This window comes from Carassius gibelio, chromosome B15 (assembly GCF_023724105.1).
Source record: "Carassius gibelio isolate Cgi1373 ecotype wild population from Czech Republic chromosome B15, carGib1.2-hapl.c, whole genome shotgun sequence".
NCBI lineage: Eukaryota > Metazoa > Chordata > Actinopteri > Cypriniformes > Cyprinidae > Carassius > Carassius gibelio.
Genome location: NC_068410.1, coordinates 14,589,288 through 14,610,898, shown reverse-complemented (window position 1 = coordinate 14,610,898; position 21,611 = coordinate 14,589,288). Strand labels below are relative to the sequence as shown.

Below are 21,611 nucleotides of genomic sequence, written 5' to 3'. Positions count from 1 at the left end.
TTATCAGCCCCTCCTCCCATGAGCTGCTTGTACATTTTGATTCAATTTTACGTAGACAAACATTTTTTTTTTTTTATTAGGAATGTACTAATATTAAAATTGTGGTTGATACTGATAAGCCAATAATGATTTTTGCTTAGCAGATATTAAAAGTCTTCAAAATGTATAACATATTGTGTCTAAATCAAAATTAAACACTAAAACAAAAATCAATCATTTTAAATGCTACAGGTACAAGATTATATGGAGCCCCTTATATGACATGCAAGAATAAATAAATAAATTGTGTGCACGATTTACTAATTCCCTCCCTCTCAATGTACTAAACTGTGCACACAATTACTATTGCGTTCCCTCGATTTGCTATTGCGTTCACTCGATTTGTTAAATGATTAAGAAAATCGAGGGAACGAATTAGTAAATTGGGCGCACAATTTATAAATCGAGGGAACGAAACAGTAAATCGAGGGAACGCAATAGTAATCGTGTGTACATTTTAGTAAATTGAGGGAACGAATTAGTAAATCATGCACTCGATTTAGCCTACTATTTTTTCTTGCATGTTATGTGCGGGCTCCGTAAGATTACGTTTAGCTGTGTTGTTAAATTATTAGAAATAGGAATCCACCAGCATGAATTTTTACCAAACCAAAAAAAAAAAAGTTTTAATTTAAACAAAACCAAAAAGTTTTTTGGCCAAGTTCAACTGAACTTGGTATGTTGTTCAGTGTGCCATGCTCTCTTTTGATTTTTGATTTTAAATCAGTAAAAACATAGTAAAATGAGCCGCATCTCGATATTGCATATAAAAAAAAAATTCTTTATTGTTCTTCTAACATAATTTTTGGTCATGGTTGTATCTCATATACGTTGTGTGTAGAAAATAGAAACTAATTTGTTATTGCAGTAGTGTTGATTTAATGTCAATAATTTCGGCTCTTCAAATTTTTTTTTGGCAAAAATCTATATTTATTTTTTGTTTTGCTGTTTTGGCTGAAAATGTTTGGTTTGCGAAATGTCAGTGTATTGCTAGTTATTAAGGAATAACTTTAATAGCATCATGATGGCAGAGGTAACACAAGGGAAATTAGTACAAAACTATTAAAAATTAGCAACATTGACCATTAATCAATATGGTACAAATATATTTCACACCCCATACATGCACCAATGAATTGTTCACAATAATTGTACATCCCTAAACTCAATTATGATTTAATTTGGACTTTGAGGACCCTGTCATTTTTTAAAACTTCATAAGGAGTAGCAGGGATTTTAAGTATTCAGTCATCTTGAATGGGTGAGGTAATGAGATACAGTGAGGAGGAACGAGAGGTAATGTGATTTTATACCGCTATGACAAGCTCTCCCCACACACACTCTCCACAGACGAGCACTTATGAGCAGCACATAAAATGGCTGCGCTTTCTTTGTTAATGGCCCAGTCCATCACAACTGCATTAATGGGCTGCCAACATCTATTCACTAGAAGTTACCATGAATTATACAATTTTGAGATGGGAATGATGGAGGAAGCTCTGTAGATTGGTGGCTTGTCTTGTTTATTGTAACACCCCACGTCCTAGAAAAAACCAGGGGTCTTGTGTTTTGTATTGGGCCAGCATTCAGAATTGAATTCCTTAAGTATTGACACAGCAGCCCTAATAGCTGTTATGAGGCTAGTGTATCTAATCGGTTTCAACAACATGAGGTTTGCATGCCAGGATTTGAAACACGAGTCGTTTTCACTTACGCACGTGCCTGGATTTCCACAACCACCTGCTTGCTGGAAGATATGAACCTGTGTGCAAACAAATCAGTGCCATATGTTTGCTGTTATGTGCTGTTTCTGAGAAAATTATGTTTCTTGTCTTTTTTCTTTTTAGGAAACGCCAAGTTCTGTATTCCTGGTTATGGAGGTGAGCATAAAGCATGTATTCACCCCACTTTCTCTCCTCTCTCTTGCTTCTCATTTCCACATGCTCTTGTTTTTGTCAGAAGGCGCCTAATCTTTCATGGCTATGCTTTATAGTATTGCCCAACACTGCAGTCTGTGAAGGAGAAACAAACACATGAAGAGGCCAAACTAAAAATATCCATTCAGGGAAAGCTGCTCTCAAAAACAATTTCTAGAGCTTTAACATCAACTATCTTTAGTGTGTAATATCAGTCCAACACTTCTGATGTACCTTATGATAATGTAACCTGCTGGCTTTCTGAGTATTGTTTATTGGCACCTGTGTGTGTGACATGAGGAGGGTGTTTGTGCAAACAGATCTGCCTCTGAAACACTCAAAGTCCTCAACACCAGAGCCACTCACAATTGGTACACACTGATGCAATTTGCTCTTTGTGGATGGCATGAACACGTGTCCAAGTCAAGGAACATATTTCTTTATTTAAAATTCAAATGAAAACCGAAAATAAATAATACTGTTATAGGTATTTCTAGAGACCTTTTATTTCTATCTGTTCGGAAATATTTAAGAGTTAAAAACGGCTCTTTTTGATTACTCCTATAAAATAAAATGTATTGATTTTAAAGTTGAGTTTTATTTTTCTCTGTTTGATTCCTCTTCAAGTACTGCAATGGAGGAGACCTGGCAGACTATTTGCAAGGTAAGCAGCTTGTGATCATTTGGTCAGGAGTGTCAAATAAAAAAAAAAAAGCATTGCAACACATTTTAGAAAAGTCCACCTATAAATAGGTTTCTTTGCACATGAAATGGGGAAATGAGAGTCAGAGCTGAAGTGTTTGCCTCCAGGGTTCAATCTTAAAACACACTTACCTCCAACACCCTCAGAGAGCCACTACTGCCTCTATTATCATTTAAAGCTTTGCCCACATACCTGTTGTGAATAAACTGTGAAGTCTGAGTGTTCATGAACAGTCTTTGTTCTGCCAAAGGAATCTTATTGGTCTATAAACCATGTTTTCACTGAATGTGTGACGCACAGGGCATAATAGAGATGACTCAGGTGCCATTTACTTAGCGCGTGTAATGTTGGCTGGACTGTTACCCCTTGTTATGTTCAGATGGAGTGTTATCTTTGTTTAACCATGACAGATGTCACAGTACAGCAGGTCTCGGCCTCTCACACTTCTCCCCCCTGTATAATTATGCAACCGTTCTTTAGTTATACAACCTCACCACTACGTCAAACACTGTTTTGGGATCCGTACGAGGTTCATTGTGATCATAATTGCTTTGTTTATAGAGCAGATTGGGTGGAGGGAATCCTCTTAACAGCTCAGTGGATTACACCAGTTTTGCTCTAACAGGGGATCTGGAGCGACATCCCTACATGTAAAACCCCTGAGCAGCTTCTGATTTGAACATTTATTCCAATCAGGGGCTGAGAGAACATGACTGTGATGCTCTTGAGTGTTGTGGACATTCTTAAAAAACGAATCCATTCTAAAAAACGAATTCTGATATCATTACTCACCCTAAAAGTGCTCAGCAATTAGGATGACCTTTTGGCCAGCATTGTAACCGTGTCTTAATTTTTGTGCATTGGAAACTTAAAACATTTGGAATTCTGCTTGTCAACTTTTTATCTATCAGTTAGAATGGGTAATCTAATCAGTTATGTTTTGACGTGTATGCCATTTTTCAAATTATTATTAGTTATTAATATTAATAGTAGTAGTTTCTATGTGTTTATAACTACTGTGTCATTTATAGGTTTTATTGTGTATTTTCTTTGTTTCTTTGTAAAGGAAACTTCAAGGGAAAGTTCACCCAAAAATGAAAATTCTGTCATTAATTACTGAAACCCACTGAAACACAAGTTAAGATGAACTCCAGGAACTGTCTGACTGTCTGTAGACATTCAAGGTCCAGAAAGGTAGCAAAGACATTGTTTAAATAGTCCATGTGACATCAATGGACAGCAGAGGGTCAGAAAGCTCTCGGATTTCATTAGAAATCTCTTCATTTGTGTTCCGAAGGTCTTTACAGGTTTAGAACGACATGTGGGTGTCATTTTTCATTTTTGAATTTTCATTTTTGGGTGAACTATCCCATTAACATTTAATGAAAATTTTAATTTGGGTGTGGAAAATGTGTATGTATTTATATAAAATAAATATCGGAATACAGTTTAAGAATTTACATTTTAAAAATAACCTTACAGTTATAAATGTAAATATGATGTTATTAATTTCAATACATTAAATATTAAATGTATACATTTTGGGAAAATGTTGGCAGGCACTAATGGCTAGGCTGGGTGTGGTGAAAAATCATGGATATTAATGACTTTTAAATAGTCAGTCTACATTTCGAGTTATGCTTACATAGTATAAATGACTCACTGACTATAATGAAACGTCTGTGTTGTTATCCCTTTAAAGGTGTGGTCACTTTAGCAAAGTTTTAGCCATTTCAGCAATAAAGATCCATTGCCTATACAGTAACCTAGTGGTGTGAAGTAGAGCTCGCACAGAAGTCACTTTCAAACCAAGCTGCTTTCTGTTGGCCATCACAGCAAATTTGTGACCAACTTGCGTGACGATATCAGAAACTGCATCGGGGAATCTTTCACCCTCACCCAAAATTTCCAATCATGTGGATTTCTACTGAAATCACTGCATTCCTCAGAGAAAACTTGCCAAACAACCTTAGTTTAAAAAAAAGTTTTCTCTTTAAATCTAGTGAATCTGCGGTTTCTTGACACATGAAGCCGATTGATTTTCAGGAAATTTTCTGTTTAGAAGCATTGTGATTGCAAGGGTATCTGGCTAAATTAGGCTTTTATAGAATGTCTTAATGGATTTTATAGCAATGTTACTCAGCAGTATGATGTCTTTGCTCTTTCAGCCAAGGGCACTTTGCGAGAGGACACGCTGAGGGTCTTTCTACAGCAGATTGCAGCAGCCATGCGCATCCTCAACAGCAAGGGGATCATCCACAGAGACCTCAAACCTCAGAACATCCTGCTGTCCTACACGGGCCGCAAGAAGTCCAGCATCAACGGCATACGCATCAAGATTGGTAACACTCTACCCACAGATTTACTGCTAACATTATGTGCTGTACATCTACTGTAAAATTGAGAAGTTTAAAACCACATTACAAATCTGGAAACTTAAAACTGGAAATGAATGTCTCAGGAGGTTTGGAGTCCACTGTGCATGTACCTAATCTTTCATATCTAACAGTCTATGTAATACAGTTTCCGCCCTCTGATCGTTCACACAGCCGGTTCTTTGTTTCCATTGCCCCAGTCTGTGCAGAAGTTAGACGTCGTGACTCTCAGACAGCAGCGTGTTGCTATTAATAACACCGGCGCTCTCTTTGTTTTACAGCTGACTTTGGTTTTGCAAGATATCTCCAGAGCAACATGATGGCTGCCACATTATGTGGATCCCCAATGTACATGGTCAGTAGCCACAAGCTGAATTCTGTCTCACTGTCTCAGAATTGTGAACTATAGCAGATGCATGAGACATTGGCAGCATCATATTCTTATAATCTGTCACCTCTTCACACAGGCTCCAGAAGTGATCATGTCCCAGAACTATGATGCCAAAGCTGACCTGTGGAGCATCGGGACTGTCATTTATCAATGCCTCGTGGGAAAGCCGCCTTTCCAGGTTAGTTTCGGGACGCTTAAGTTAAAGTAATATATTCTGAATACTAAGTAAGTGTTATTTTGATGGTGATTTTAAATGGTGTTTAATGTGTTTATGTGACCAGGCTAACAGCCCACAGGACTTGAGGATGTTCTATGAGAAGAACAAAACTTTGTTGCCAAAGTAAGAGCACTGACTCATTTTAGTTTTTCTTTCGTGGTATTATGTGTCATAATGCTAAATGTTTTAAAGTAAAACCATAGCTGTTTCAGATACTGATACCTAATAATAGTAATGACCAATAAAATGCTGATACGTATATACTCTACTGTTAAAAAGTTTGGAAAACATAAAATAATACTTTTCTTTATTGAGGATGCATTAACTGGATTGAAAAAAAAAGTAAAGACTGCAAAAGATTTTTTTATTCCAAATATTGGTGTTCTTTCCATTGAAGACTCCTGAAAAAATATATCACAGTTTACAGAAAAATAGTAAGTAGCACAAGCATTTCATTACTGATAATATTAAGAAATATTTATTGAGCAGCAAATCTGCATAATATAATGATTTCTGAAGGATCGTGTGATACTAAACACTGGAGTAACATGTAAAAATTAGAGTAAAATTTCAGCTCTGCCTAACAATTTAAATTTTGAAATATATTCATATAGAAAACAGTTCTTTAAAGTTGTAATAACATTTCACAATGCTTTGAATGTATTTGATCAAAGAAATGCAACGTAATTCAGTACCGTGCATACACAAAATAACTTAAATGAAAAGAACACTTAATTTAAGTATTATGTGCTCAAAATTAACTCAACACTTTTAATTATTCTTTCTAATATTTTATTAAGCCAGTTATCTCCACATGGCCAGTCTCTGGTTGCTATTTACTGAAGAACTAATGCTTTGTTCACAGCATCCCGAGAGAGACGTCTCCTCAACTGCAAGATCTTCTGCTGGGGCTGCTCCAGAGGAACCAGAAAGACCGAATAGATTTTGGTCAGTGTATTTCTGTTGTTTTAACACCTTGTTGTTCCCTCTCCCTTATTGTATACTCTTCTGTCTGCAGACACTTTTTTCAGTCATCCTTTCTTGGAACCGACATCAACTATTAAAAAATGTGAGTAAGGGAGCATTTGATGAGCGAAGTTGATGAGTAAGGTGTGGCTAGACACTAAGACAGCTTTTGTTTTACCCAGCATGCCCTGTGCCAGTGCCTACGTGTTCTGGCTTGGTCACAGACAGCACGTGTGGCAGTTCTCCTTCCTGTCGTTACGTCTCTCCACCGGTGAGCCCCTAACTTTGTCAATGCTGGATCCACTGTCACAATGCCACAGGCGTGAGCAGAGGTGTTGTGTGAGATGATTATGGCATTCAGAAGGGTAATGGTACTGACTCAGCTAAAGGTAATCCAGGGTTTACCTCCACCTTTGTGTTGCAGTCCCTGCCAGACATGCAGACTCTCCCCGAGGACGTGTTGTCCTCTCCACCTCTCGGTCCTCCCAACTATCTGCAGCTGTCCAAAGAGTCGGGCGGCAGCACCAGCAGCAAGAACTCCTCCTGCGACACTGACGACTTTGTGCTGGTGCCCCATCTCTCTGGAGAACAGTCCTGTGAGTCACATGATGTCACCGAACACATACCACGTGCCTAGACAGACTTTTTTAACTTTTAACTTTTAACTTTTTTCCAGTTAAAATATTAAAACAAGATACATTTATTTTATAATCTACGTTTTTTTACTCTATTTGACCATTAATGTAAGATCATGTAACTAACATTTTTTTTTATGATTCACACATTTTATTTTCCTTTCATAAGCAAAATAATATTCTTCAGTTTTACTACATGTGGGTAAGGTTTATAAAAAAAAATATCAATAATTTTAATCCTAAATCTAGATGAGTTTGAGGTTTGTGCTGAAAACAAAGCAAACACATTTAATTTAACTCCGAGAACAAGCCTTAATATCTTACACAATTTTTGTAAAATATGCATATTTTAATATTAAGTATAATGTATTTAAAATGGTTCAGTATTATCATTCAGTTATGGAGAATAAATCTTGAATTAATTGTATTTTTTAAGGCAAGCCTTAATTTAAGCCTTTTTATAAATATATTAAAATATAAAAATTGAAAAATATGTATTTCAAGATACATGTTCTCAATTTTGGAGAATGTTGTTATGGATATTGTAAGTAGGTTTAGATATTTTTACTGGAAAAAACTAGATTTTTTTTCTCTTATTACACTGGCTAATGATTTAAGAAAATATCTTTATAACTGTACAAAATATATATAAAAAGCAGAAAATATTGAAACATATATATAACTCCATATACATGATGTAGCTTCTGATAGTTTTGTAAGATATTACATTTAGAAGCAAATTCTGATATTTTTACTGGAAACCAAAACGAAAAATGCAGAGCAAGAAAATGAATATTTGCAGTGTACTGTTTTTACTCTCTTCTCTCTCTCACACACACACACACACACACACACACTATATTTGAGCAGCTGCCGGAGCTGCTTGTGTGTGTTTTTTAGTGTATAGAGAGGCGTCAGCTGAGTCAGCTCTACGAAAGCCTTCCAGCGCTGCTCACGCTCTCACACGCTGTGATTTGTTGGTGTATGTGAGACTGTGTGTTTATGTAATTCTCACGGCTGTCTTTCTTTCTCTGATCTTCAGATGACCCTTCAATGGGTGCAGTGGCCCGCAGGCCGTCCAGTGAATTCCTTCTGTGTGGAGGGTGAGTGTGACATCGCTCACTTGCTCCACTCAAGATACATTATAATGCTTTAATAGCTCAAACCTGTGCAAATGTTAGACAAGGATTTTAACAGATTGACATTTATCAGGCCAAAGATACACAGTTCACGGTCGAGTCCGACATGCAGACAGGAAAATTAACTCTGGGTAAATCATCTACAGTAGATCCTTTTTTGTCTGTTTGCTTCATGGAAGTATGGAATTATGGATTAGCACACTGATCCGTTGGTTTTTTGATGTCATTGGAGATATTTTTAGTGGCTTCCACTCACAGAGAGGTGAATCACACGGCTGGTGAATGATTCCTGTGGGAGCAAACATGCGGGTTGTGTTTGTGCTTCTGCCCTAAGAATAGACACCCTGCTGTCATTTCTTCCCATCTGCATGTGATCCAAAACTGTTTCCACACCCTTTACTCGTGAACCGACCTCTATTTTCGTTCAGAGGTGCTGAATTAAATGTCCATTGGGTGTTTTGTGACTAGATGGTGCCGTTATGCAATAGATCTGACATGAATTTAGCCAGAGCTGACAGTGATGGTTAAAACATTCGTATGCTGTGCATATTTTGTCTGTTAGTCATGTCAAACAGAAGCGGTTTTGTTTTTGTGAGAGCCGGTGCACTTCCTTCTCCTCTGTGGCTTTTCTGTTTCCCTCTCTTGTACAAGATAGACGTACTCCACCTTCTCTGTCTCCTCTCTTGTCTATTTATTCTTTTTACACACTACATATACACTAAAGACAAAAACATACTCGACTCGATGCTAAAAATGAAAGTAGACAACGTTTTTAAATTATAAGCATTTTACAAAACTTTTTTCTTTGTTTTTATCATTGTGAAATATAAGTGCAATTTAACAAAGCTGTTTTATACTCAAGAAACAGTTCTTATGATCATTGTTGGAAACAGTTGTGCTGCTTAATATTTTTGTGGTAACCATGATACATTTTAGGAGGACTGTTTGATGAATAGAGAGTACGAAGCATTTATTTGAAATAGAAATCTTTTATAAATTACATTTTACATTATACAGTGCATTTAAAACAACATTATGACTTTAATTCAGCAAGGATACAATAAGTTCAAAGTGAGATCAAAAGTGACGGTAAAGTATTAATTGATTTAAAAAAGAAAATCATACAGAAAAATCTTTTAGTCTGGTCGGTTATGTCCTGTTTGTTTTGCTGTCCCATGCCTGCTTAACCGTTCACGTGTAGCTCACACTCACTCTCCTATTTCACTCATTGTATAATCCATGAGTATGGAGCTCAAAACTTTCCTTCCTTGCTTCTTATCAGACCTTAGTTTACACGGTGTGCGCACACCCTCATACATGACCCAGTCATGACACATCTAAAAAAAAAACATTGTGTTCCCGATAGAATAAGAATGAGCTGTTTTCCTTTGTTTGAGACTGGCGAAAGTAGGCGGACCCAGCACGTGCCACTGCCTGAAAGCTCCGCCTATTTCTCCTCCCTCCCCTTTACTGATTGGTCAGGGCTTTGTGTTTACACTGTACCTCCACCCCAAAGTGGTTCAGCCATGCCCTTTGAGCAGAAACAGCTTTGCTTACCTCATTTGACGAAGTTAGACACTTTTCTCACTTTACATTTAGTGATCGCAACCTTTCTTAAAGGTTTTTATAGCATAAATGGGTTTGGAAAAGCATTCAGACTGGATTGCAACCTTATTTTCTGGGTTTCTCAGGCCACCGCAGCCATACTCCGGACAGACCCAAATGGTATCACCTCGAAGCGAGACCACTCCGATACCTGTGCCCACACAGGTCCGAAACTACCAGCGTATCAAACAGAACCTGTCCAGCAGCCCAACCACAACACTTTATGGCTCTCCCAGGTAAGACATCCAACAACAGGAACAATTACTCTGCTAACTGCTTTTAGTTGCATGTTCAAGTCATAAAGATGCAATGAGTGACATGATTGCATCAGTTTTGTATGATCATTTCACTTTGGGGAGAATTTGCTAAGTGATTCAGTGGATTGTCTTTGGGAACAGGTGGGTTTAGGGTCTTCAGGCAGGTGTCTAGCAGACTTTGGAGATTAAGACTGTTACACATTCCCTTATTAGTCACGCCAGACCTCAGCAGCTGCTTGGCCTACTTCACTCTGACCTGCCCTGTGTCTCAAAAAGTGCTTAAGCTCATCACGAGTGCCCAGGGCTGAGCTGGTTCACATTATCTCACCCTGTTAGTCAGCTCGGTCACCGGGCTGATGAAGTACCCCTTGGCACTGCTTGAGACCTGATTTATGAGTCATGATTTCTTTCCAGGTGTCATCCACTGAACTATTTAACATTTCTGAGTTTATCAAGCTTTGACAGGTGATTTTTGTGTCATTAAGATTATTTATGGCTTGTTTGGGTAGGCAGGAGTATTGAGAATCTCACTTTTAGCCGAATAAAATCCAGTAACTCCTTTCCTAAGATCTGTACAGACAGAGAATATTCTGCACATTGTGTGTTTCATATACAGTGGTGTAAAAAGCATCTGGACATTAAAAATGTATATGAATTCCTTACTATATAAATAGCTAGGGCTGGGAAGTTGTAAAATATCATTAGAATTTAGAATGACTGTTTTCTTTTTAGTATATACAAAAAAAATAATAATTACAATCCAGTAAAGGCAAAGCTGAATTGTCAGCAGTCATTATTCCAGTCTTCAGTGTCACACGATCCTTTAGAAATTATTCTAATATGCATCTAATTTGATGCTCGAGAAACAATGGTGTGCCGATAAATATTTTTGTGGAAACCTTGATAAACTGAATGAATTCTTTGAAGAATAGAATTGATTTGAAATACGAATCTTCTGTAACAATACAAATCTTTATTTTTTGATCAGTTTAATGCATCCAAAGTATTGGGACTCTTTGTGGTGTAAAATGACAGTTAATGAACATCCACTAAAATGACATAGAGACCAGATGAATGCATAATTGCTGTTAAGAAAAGTGAGGGAATTGTAAGGTTTTCCATACACTACTATAGAATGATTTTTAGTGGTTTTTATGGTCACAGGTCAGGCACAGTGCGGCGCTCCAACACTAGCCCCATGGGCTTCCCTAAAATGGTGTCTGGGTCACCTAGCCCTGCAGATACGGTCCAAACAGTGGGGCGACGTCTCTCTACGGGCAGTTCCCGGCCCTACTCCCCCTCTCCACTGGGTAAGAGTTCCTGCTCTCATTCTTTTTTAAGTTTATTGGGAAACTGGCTGACATGTCCTGACATGCCTATTTTGTGTGTGTCTGTTTCTGTATTTGTTCCCCAGTGGGCACTATTCCTGAGCAGCTCTGCCACTGCTGCTGTGGACATCCCCAGAGCCACGAGGCACGCAGCCGCAGCTCCTCAGGCGGTGAGTTTACATGTGAGAAATTCTCATGACAAAAACACAGCACTACTGTTTCCTCTTCAAAGTGGCACCATTAACAGTCTCACAAGTGGTAGCCACAGTCGCTTCCTCCTGGTGGGTGCCAGTGTCTGCGTTATTTAGGTTTCCATGGATACAGCTGCTTGTTATGGCTGAGAACTCAACAAGCGATCAGGAACAATGCATGTTCCTGGGAGCTTTCATGCAAAACCTCTTCAAACCCACAAACCTTCAAACCTGTGAACTCAATGATCGTGTCTAAACAGGAGACAAACTCGTTGACCCTGTTGTTTTAGACCAAGGGTTGTCCAAACTCGGTCCTGGAGGGCCGGTGTGCTACAGAGTCTCATTTACATACTGCAGTGCCACCTAGTGGCTGATCATGAATGTGGAGTGCCATATCAATAATGTGTTACGGTGAAAGGGATAGCTCACCCCAAAATGAAATTATTGTCATTATTTACTCTCCCTCATGTCATTCTAAACCCATAACATTTTGATTAATATTCAAGATGCAAATCAAACATAGCTTCTGTGTATGTGTTTAGCATTATTTAGATGTAAGTAAAAGCCTTTAATTAAATCTGTTCATCATACCTCGTATCTCTATACTTGGTGTAAACAGCTTGATTCATTTTACAATGCCTTGATAACCATTTATAGATCTACTAAATAAATAGTTTACTTACCTTCAGGTCATCCAAGATGTAGATGAGTTTGTTTCTTCATTGGAACAGATTTTAAGAATGTAGCATTACATCACTTGCTCACCACTGGATTCTATGCAGTGAATGGGTGCCGTCAGAATGACAGTCCAAACATCAGATAAAAACACAATAATCCACACAACTTCAGTGCATCAGTGAACATCTTGTGAAGTGAAAGGCTGTGTTTGTCTGCAGAGGATCCACTGGTGAGCAAGAGATGTAATGCTAAATTGTGCCAAATCTGTTTTGAAACAAACATACATCATAGATTGGCTGAAGTAATAAATTTAGTACATTTTCATTTACATTTTCATTCTTGTGTCGACTACTTTTGGTACCTGGTGCCAGTTGCATTAACTTAGCCTCTATGTTATTAAAATCTAGTCTGACTATGAGAATAGAAATGTGAAGAGAATTAGATTTTTTTTTTTTTTTTTTTTACTAAATGGACCCTTTTTATGTTTTAGGTTCCCCTGCACCGTCCTCTCAATTGCTGGGGGCTCGTCTTCAGAGTGTGCCCATACTGACTGACATTTACCAGAACAAGCAGAAGCTACACAAGCAGCTGTCTGACCCAGTTCACCCCACCGCCTCAGCCTACCCCACCAGCCACTCCCCTCAGCTTGGTCGCCCCGGCAACCTAGGCACCTCCCCCACCAAGCACCTTGGCTCCTCCCCTCGCACCTCTGACTGGTTAACGAAGTCACCGCTGCCCACCATCATCGGCTCACCCACTAAGGTAAGCTTAAGGAGCTGTCAGGTGAAAAGGCCTGTTTCAGGCCTGAGATCAAGAGCTTTTGGCATTAATAATACAATTCCCTCTCATATAGGCAACTGCTCCATTCAAAATCCCCAAAACTCAAGCCTCGTGCAACCTCATGGCCCTGGCCTCTCAGCAGGGTATGTCCGACAGCCCTATCCCAGTTAAAACACTGATGGATGGGCGTGACCTCTGTGTACATCACTGCTCAGCATATCCCAGCAGCCGCCAGTGTGCACCAGAGGCCAGCAAGACTTCCTTTGGCAGGTCAGTGTGAAAATGTGCATCACTGATTTCAGAGACGTGAGCTCCATGCGGTAACTGGGCAGTCAGTGCTCATGTTTACCGACGAGACCAGCCTCAAAATCAGCTAGTCCTTCTTACTTTATCTAGTAAGCTGCTGTTCCATTTGCAGAATTACCTGACTTGCATTGTTTAATTTTTGACTAAATAATCACCGTTTTTGAGAATAAGAGATTTCTTTCAAAAAAATATTCACCTTAAACTTTTGAACAGGAGTTTATGAAAGTATTATATAGCTTATGAATAATGAACATACAGTACATGTTTCCTGTTTTAGTGATTTGTTTGTTTTTAGAGATTTATATTTCAACAAAATGTATTATTCATTTTTTAAGAAAGCGTTTTAAGCTTGAATATTCTCTTTTCAATAATTCTTTTAAGAATTTTGTATATATCTATATATATATATATATATATATATATATATATATATATTATAATTTATAATATCAGACCATTGACATTTATGACTTTCTCACAAACCAGAAATGATGTATATTTAAATAACTTAATAGATTTAGACAAGATGTAAGTGCCATCAACGGACCCCTGTGTTAGAAGCTGAAGCTGTTTATTTCCTCAGGTCTGTAAGTGCTGGCAGACTGTCTGAGCAGCCGGTGCGGATCACTTTGGGAGGACAGCCGTACCAGGGCAGCACAGACAGCCTCAACACAGAGAGACCCATGGACACAGGTAGCCCCTTTCCCCCCTTTCCTTTGCTACAGCTTTTTGTAAAGCTCAGTTTTTCATACCAAAATTATTTTACCCCACTGACATCATTTGAGCTTCTCCTGAAAGCTTCCGTCTTGCATGAAGTGTTCTGATTGGCTGCCGGCGTTTGTACGTGTTTTGTGACCCCTGTGTGCATCGCTCCCCAGCCCCAGCAGGGCCTTGCGGTTTGGCAGCAGGCGGGGCAAGTCCCCGCACCGTTGTGTTCACAGTGGGCTCTCCCCCCAAAAGCAGCACCCCTCCCACCTGCAGCCATCTCACCTCCCGCCCGCGCACCACCTCAGGTGAGGGGCTTCGTCTCATAAACCTGCCCCATTCATCTCTGCTTCAGCTGCCGCATTATGTGTTTAGTACCTGTGCCACTGTTTTAAAGCCATTCTGATGCATTAAGGTCAAGATCTAAAGCTAACTGATTCATAAGACTGTGGCTGATTGTGTGTGTCTGTGTGTCTGCAGTAGGCTCCAACAGTTCGGCAGGCTCGCTCTGCTCCACCAGCGGTAAGGTGTATATGGGCTCCCCCCCAGGCATGACCATCGGCAGCTCTCCACCAGGAGCGGAAGCGGCTCCCAGCAGTCTGCGCTATGTCCCTTACGGCACCTCCCCGCCCAGCTTGGACGGATTCATCACCTTCGAAGCTCCAGAACTGCCAGAGGAGACACTGATGGAGGTGAGAGAGCTGGAACGACAGACTGGATGAGATCAGATCTCTGTGTGGAGCACTGGCTGTTGACAGACTCACGGGATTATTACAATTAATGACAAAATGAGTGTTTGGAAATGTAAACTTGACATTTTTTAGCTGGTGAAAATACTAGTGTTCTAATCATTTTGGCCACCACTGTATAAAGGTAGGTTTTCTTGGGAAACGCTAACATGCGTGTGTTTGTGGTTGGCAGCGTGAGCACACAGACACACTGATGCACCTGCGGATGATGCTGTCTTTTACGGACTGTGTGCTGGAGATCGCTTCTCTACGGGTCGGAGGACCTGATCTGGGTGCGTCGGCCGCCTCTCTCTACCCGCCCCAGGGCAGCGTGGTGGTGGATCAGATCAGTCAGCTCAGTAAGGAGTGGGGGTAAGAAGAGTGCACACAAACACGTGATCTTGAACAATGAGAGTTCATAGCTTACAGTATGTGACGCTTTGGTCATGGTCTCACACAGGCAGGTGGAGCAGCTGGTGTTGTACATGAAAGCCGCACAGCTGCTGGCCTCCTCACTGCACCTGGCCAAAGCTCAGATCAAGTCTGCCAAACTCAATCCATCCATGGCCGTCAAGCAAGGTGAGCTGCTGCATTAGACGGCTGTGTGTACAGTCCAACCAAAATGTATTCATTCCTCACATTATCACAGTTTTTTATTCAGTCTCTGGAAACAACACTTAAAACATGGTCAGGTCAAAGTGTCTGAATAATTTTTTACTTGTATTCATTTTACTGATAGTCCACTGTATGAAGAATATTTGGGTATAATATGTGACCGTTTGCTTTATTTTGCTATCCTCACTTGGATAAATGAACTATAGTGTCCTGCACCCGCTAGTAAAAATAATATAAACAATTATATCTGGTCTCTGAATAATTTTTGGTTTGACTAAATTTGATATGTAATTATTTAGTTCAAATTGTTAAATAAATTATTTTAAACCATTTAAAAAAGACAAAACTCAAATATAAATAAGCCAAAACATAATATTTAAACAGACTTTTTATTTAGTTAATTCCTTAAGCAACTGTCATTTTTAAGGACAAGGATTCTCACATTCTAGGAAAACATATATATATATATATATATATATATATATATATATATATATATATATATATATATGAGGGTATTTTAAAAGAGTGATTTCTAGTTGCAGAAATGTTATGAAAATAAAAATGTTGTGGGCATTTTTCAAATAATTATACATTTTTCTAGTTCAGCTCAAAAATACTTTGTGTAGAAAATGTAACTGTCTAACATTTGTAAGTATAAAAATAAAAAATAAATAAAAAGTATCTAAAAACAAGTTACAAATGAATAGAAAAGTTGGTGTAAATGTGTAAATTATTGAAACTGCTGTAGTAATGAAATGTTATGATTATTTTAATGTATTATGACTTTTTGTCTGTAAATAATATTTAAACATTTAAAAAACCTAATAATTTATAATGTTGGCATAGGCAATAAAATGAATTAAAATGTACTTAAAATAATGAAATAAGGAAAAAAAAAAATCTAAATAGTAAATAAAGTTTTAAAGACAGCAGCTGTGTCTTTACAGCAGAAATACCAGACATATCAACTGGAGTCAAAAACGTAAAGAAGGTAGCGACTAACACATCTTGTCTCTGAATTTCAGTGGTGAAGAGTTTGAACGAGCGCTACAAGAGCTGCATTTCCTTGTGCCGCCGGCTCACGGACAAACTCAACCACTTCTTCTCTGACAAGCAGCGATTTGTGGATGAGATCAACAGTGTGACAGCTGAGAAGCTCATTTATAACCATGCTGTAGAGATGGTGAGTAAGGATGCTCCTGAGCTGTGTTGTGTGACTGAATGAGGGGTTAACGTTGGTGTGGTGTTTGTGGAACAGGTGCAGTCGGCTGCACTAGACGAGATGTTCCAGCAGACAGAGGACATCGCATATCGCTACAACAAAGCCTCCATGCTGCTGGAAGGCCTGTCCAAGATCCTCCAGGACCCAGCCGATATAGAAAACGTCATCAAATGTGAGTGAACTTCCTTCATTTCATTAGGATTGTTTACTAAACAAAGCTGAAATAAAACGCTTTTAACATCTGTTCTCTTTGCGTTCGTTTTTGTACAGACAAGGCAAGCGTGGACCGGAGGATCTCAGCTTTGTGTTACTGCACCGTGACCCTGTACGAATAAAAAGCATGATCTGTAAAATCTCGGCCAGTGCTCTCACTCCAGGGACCATCATCTTCTCAAACCACAGAGAAGACTAAGACAAATCCCTCGTTTTTGTTTCGTAGCAAAGCACTTTCAGTTCCTTTTGATTCCTTTCAGTCACAAGCGACAGACCAAGTATTGCATTTTTTTTGCAGATGACATTTTGAAAAGGATGTGCACAAGTTCACTACCAAAGATGAAAACTAAACAGACGTATTAGTATGAAACAGCTGTTAGACCTGCATTTGGATCCATCTTCTGTTTTTTTTTTCCTGAACTAAAGGGATTTTGGACTGGGAATCCTTGGAGGCCCAGGAAATGAACATCAGTGCGAATCAGTTGATCTTATTGTTTTATACAGCTCTCCATTGCTCTGATTATTTATTGCTTTTTTTTTTTTTTTTTTTAATAATATGCTAGTGTTATTGATGATAGTGTTGAAAGACGACATGGGCCGGATGTGAAGCCCAAAGCAGGACTGTAATATCTGGTACAGCACTCATACACAATCACATGGTTGGACTTAAGAGGAATCTGTAGTATTTCAGCTTTGAAGCAAATGCACTTTATTGAGGCAGATGTGAAAGACGCTTGTCCTAGAACATCTGGCAGAAGAGGGGATCATGATTCTTCGTCCTTCTCCAAGGCTCTGGTTTCTTCCCGAGTGTCTGGACGGCCCTTGAGCATCAGGTTGGATGGACAATGGCGCCACATAAGAGCCTCGTGGTGCTTCATCCACAGTGGTCAAAATACTTGAGTAGTTACTTACCTTTTGACTCCGCCGTACTCAGAAAATGTTTTTATGTTCATATTAATACTGTAGCTTTTTTTTTTTTTTTTTTACCGCTGTGCGCAAGCTCTAAATACTTGTACATTCTGCATGTGTGTGTTTTTGTTTCGGAGTGACTGAAGAAGGTGGAAGCTGCCGCCCCATCCCTGCCCCTCAACTTAAGAGCACAAGATTTCCTTATTTTTTTTCTTTGTAGAGGCAATAGACGTCGACAGCTTCCACAGATTCTCTGAGGCCTCACAGAAAGCTCAAGACCTCACTTTGCATGGCAGCTCTTGATGAAAGCCCATGGATATCTTGTGTACGATAAAACATTGACCGTGCGGGATGTGGATGTCGCAGGTAAATGGGATAGAGCCGCTGCCAGGCTCTGCTTTTCCCCGTTCATCCACTGTGCTCATGACAGTGTTCGTGTAACTACGCTTCCTAGGTGCTGCAGTGGCCAGTTTCAGGATACTGAAGAACTAAAAAGCATGACTTTGAGTAGTCGACTTTGGCTTGTATATGTTTTTGATCACCTCGCCCCCTCTTTCCTGCACGGCCCCTCGTGAGCCTACGAAGCCTTTACTGTACGGAAAGAGAAGGCTGTCCTGCCTCAAATCCATGAATATCTGTAGATGTAGGACTTCCTTATCTGGGTCTGAAGAGAACTGTGTACAGATGAACTAGTAGAGAAGTCTAGTAGCGAGCACATGTACCTGTGGAACATTAGAATGTATTTGCCCTTCGTTTAGCACCTTTCCTTTCTGAATAAACGCTTACGACCAGCCTATCACAGCCCGACACGACACGATCACGGCCGATGCAGCCTGATGGCTCTGCTCCCTTGATTTTCAGCAAGAGATGTTGATGTTTTAATCAATATGTGTGTTTTACCAAGGGCATCTGTGTTGTCTGAAACTGTAGAAATGCAGTTTTTGTTTATTAAACGGATCAGTTTTATCCTATTATCTGAGTCTCAGATTGTGTGTCGCATACATGTGGGAAACTTACTGTATAGTGCTGTATTTAAAATACAGAGGATGTACTGAAAGTGCAGCAAAGGTGAGATACAACTAAAAAGGCAAACATAAAACAGAGCAAAACAGTTTTTAGTTAGGCTTACTTTGTTTACATCGGAGCAGGCAATAATCGAAACAGAAATATCGATGGAAAGGTGACACGTTCGCACTGATAACTTTGCTTGCACAGGCAAGACATGTTTACACAACATTTATTAATCCAGTTTGAAACAATTCTAAATCCACGAAAAATTAAAATGTATTCAATGTTTGCATAACTTGCATTTGAATTCTCATTCGAATTGGAAACGGTTTACATCGACTTTGCGCAATTCTACTTGGCGGCCCTCTTTGAAACACTTCTCAGACATTTATTTCAGCCCTGTTCACAACAAGCACGATAACTATAAGGATAACGAGAAAGATATAGTTCTAAAAATCGTTCTTAATATTAAAGAATAGCAGAGTTCACACAACAACTATAACGATAAAGGCACAGAGAAACGATATCGTTGGAATCTCTTTCAGACCATTTTTTTTTTTTTTAGTTTTTTAGGTGATTATAGACACAAACATTGACAGCTGTAAAGGGTCAGATCAGCGCGTGAATAGAATAAACAGACGATATTGTCCACTGAGGACGCTAATATCGTTATCTTTATAGTTATAGTTCTTCCGTGTGTACGGGGCTTACAGCTAGCCTACATCTCTGAATGAATGCGACAACATTAAATTCTCTAAAACTGTTCACTAAGCTTACGGTTATATTTAATATTTGAAATGAAATCACAAATGAATTCTGACAAGAACTGTCTCATAAATGGTTTTTATGCTCAAAATAACGTTAAAGCTTATTTTACATGTGCAGTGTTGCCATAATTGAAGGCGAACTACTATGTTACTAAATGTATTTATTTCAGGGCCTGGCCCTGCAGATCACCTGTCAATCAATCTACCAGCAAAAGGTCAATTAAGAGGCTAATCCAGCCTTTATGAATCCTGCCGGGCCACAGAGCACCACTAACATACATTTGCCATTAAAATCACATTATATATGGAAGACTGTTTTGTGCATTTTTCAGCAAAGGTTTGTCTTTGTCTCTAATGAAGTCCGTGTTTAGAAATGAAAGAAAGAAAAAAAACACCACAGCCAGTGGGACAGTTGTCACTAAAATAAAACATAGCTATTTTTTTTATTTAAATACAAATGCTAATTACAATGAATTGCCTCAACACACAATCGCAAATATTACATTTACATATAGGCCTAAACACAGGTCCATTCAATGTTCAACCAGTCCTGGCACACATTTGCTTTAAAACGTTAAGCAGCTCAGTGACCTGATTAAAGTCTTCTGGACATTTATTATTCACAACATGATACCGGTGGCCACACTTCCTCAGGATCTCCTGCAGAGGTTCACCAATCTTTTGAATGTGCTTTTCAATAGTGCTGCCTCTTAACTCATCGCTCCACGTGAAGAGCACCAGAGTGCGTGACCACACCGTGTCCCCAAGAACACCCAGATATTTCTCCATAGCACTTCTGTCCCACTTTCTGAAAGAGTCCACTGGGATAACAAGGAGAAATATGAGATATCCGGGAGGGCCCAACATCACACTGTGCAGGATCTCCTGTTTCACTAGTTTGGCATCAGCCAAACCAAAGAGACTCCATCCTGGAGTATCTACTACAGCAAGCCTCACGCCGTACACCCAGCCAAATCTCCTCACACACCGTGCCGTCTTCTTCCCAGGCTCAAACTCGCTGCGTCCGAGGATGAGGTCTCCCAATGAGCTCTTACCAGCGTGTCTTCGACCCAGCAGCACGAGTCCCATCAGAGAACCAGCCTCTGGGTTGTCTAACCAAGATCCAGACAATACAGTCAAATCAAAGGTACATTCAGATACCACTCACAATAAGCAGACCAAACAAGGTCAATACTAATGAAATCTGTCATAAGGCTTTATTTACGACCCCATCTCCCCTTTTAAAAGTCATGTAACAGACTGATTGAGTTCAAATATGTAGAATCTTACCATATGGTGTCTCAGTGCTCACTGCCATTCTTCAAATGTTTCAGCCCATTCTGAATCCTTCTTCCCAGTAAGCCACTCTTTACTTAGAATCAACTGCTGAACTGTTCAACACACAATAAACCTTGTTTTCCATGTTTCAAAGTTCACTTCTTAGTTCTGTGGAAGTCCTCTACATTGTGACGCACATGTTTTGACAGGGAAGGGTCAATCAGGTCAGTTTAGTTATAAAAACACTGGCCTGATAAGGGTTCAGAAGACTTGTGTGGTGGTTTCCACAGATGGGGTACAAACTCGGTGCTTATCACTTTTTTTGTAAAGCAATAAAGGCACAAATCCCGTGTTCTCAAGGTATAGTTATTAGAAGGGGTGCACTTATTTGTTTCAGTCTGGTTATCATAAGAGATTTGTTTTTGTCCTCACACTGCATATAGTGTGAGCCATCAAATATAACTATTAAAAAATGTATAATAATTATAATATTACTAATTATAATATTACTTATATATTTATATATATATAAAATAAACTAAATAATAATGTGTGATAATACTATTTAAAATTGAAAGGTAGGTCTAATATTAAATACAAATACAATTATATTTATATAATAATTTATAGTAAACTT

The 21,611-nt window shown here is 39.0% G+C and overlaps 2 protein-coding genes across 4 annotated transcripts in view; one reads left to right on the top strand and one right to left on the bottom strand.

The window, feature by feature from the left end:
- Positions 1-18,892, top strand: part of LOC127972272 (serine/threonine-protein kinase ULK2) — a 28,967-nt gene extending 10,075 nt beyond the window's left edge. The window contains exons 4-27 of one of the 3 annotated variants that reach the window (XM_052575667.1): positions 1,887-1,919; positions 2,583-2,619; positions 4,827-5,000; positions 5,315-5,388; positions 5,501-5,602; positions 5,706-5,764; positions 6,507-6,589; positions 6,660-6,710; positions 6,790-6,878; positions 7,032-7,203; positions 8,285-8,345; positions 10,073-10,222; positions 11,408-11,553; positions 11,658-11,741; positions 12,931-13,202; positions 13,294-13,490; positions 14,110-14,219; positions 14,405-14,539; positions 14,712-14,923; positions 15,153-15,331; positions 15,420-15,538; positions 16,603-16,760; positions 16,836-16,971; positions 17,070-18,892. In XM_052575667.1, the coding sequence (XP_052431627.1) occupies positions 1,887-1,919; positions 2,583-2,619; positions 4,827-5,000; positions 5,315-5,388; positions 5,501-5,602; positions 5,706-5,764; positions 6,507-6,589; positions 6,660-6,710; positions 6,790-6,878; positions 7,032-7,203; positions 8,285-8,345; positions 10,073-10,222; positions 11,408-11,553; positions 11,658-11,741; positions 12,931-13,202; positions 13,294-13,490; positions 14,110-14,219; positions 14,405-14,539; positions 14,712-14,923; positions 15,153-15,331; positions 15,420-15,538; positions 16,603-16,760; positions 16,836-16,971; positions 17,070-17,134 (2,898 nt within the window). In that variant the 3' untranslated portion in view covers positions 17,135-18,892. The remainder of the gene's footprint in view (positions 1-1,886; positions 1,920-2,582; positions 2,620-4,826; positions 5,001-5,314; positions 5,389-5,500; positions 5,603-5,705; positions 5,765-6,506; positions 6,590-6,659; positions 6,711-6,789; positions 6,879-7,031; positions 7,204-8,284; positions 8,346-10,072; positions 10,223-11,407; positions 11,554-11,657; positions 11,742-12,930; positions 13,203-13,293; positions 13,491-14,109; positions 14,220-14,404; positions 14,540-14,711; positions 14,924-15,152; positions 15,332-15,419; positions 15,539-16,602; positions 16,761-16,835; positions 16,972-17,069) is intronic. The other 2 variants (XM_052575668.1, XM_052575669.1) reach the window with 2 other exon arrangements.
- Positions 18,893-20,095: 1,203 nt separating this feature from the next.
- Positions 20,096-21,410, bottom strand: LOC127972278 (GTPase IMAP family member 8). Its single transcript, XM_052575680.1, has 2 exons — positions 20,987-21,410; positions 20,096-20,808 (listed from the first exon to the last, which is right to left on the bottom strand). The coding sequence occupies exons 1-2, from the start codon at positions 21,012-21,014 to the stop codon at positions 20,237-20,239; spliced, it is 600 nt and encodes a 199-aa protein (XP_052431640.1). The 5' UTR covers positions 21,015-21,410; the 3' UTR covers positions 20,096-20,236.
- Between the last annotated feature and the right edge of the window lie 201 nt (positions 21,411-21,611).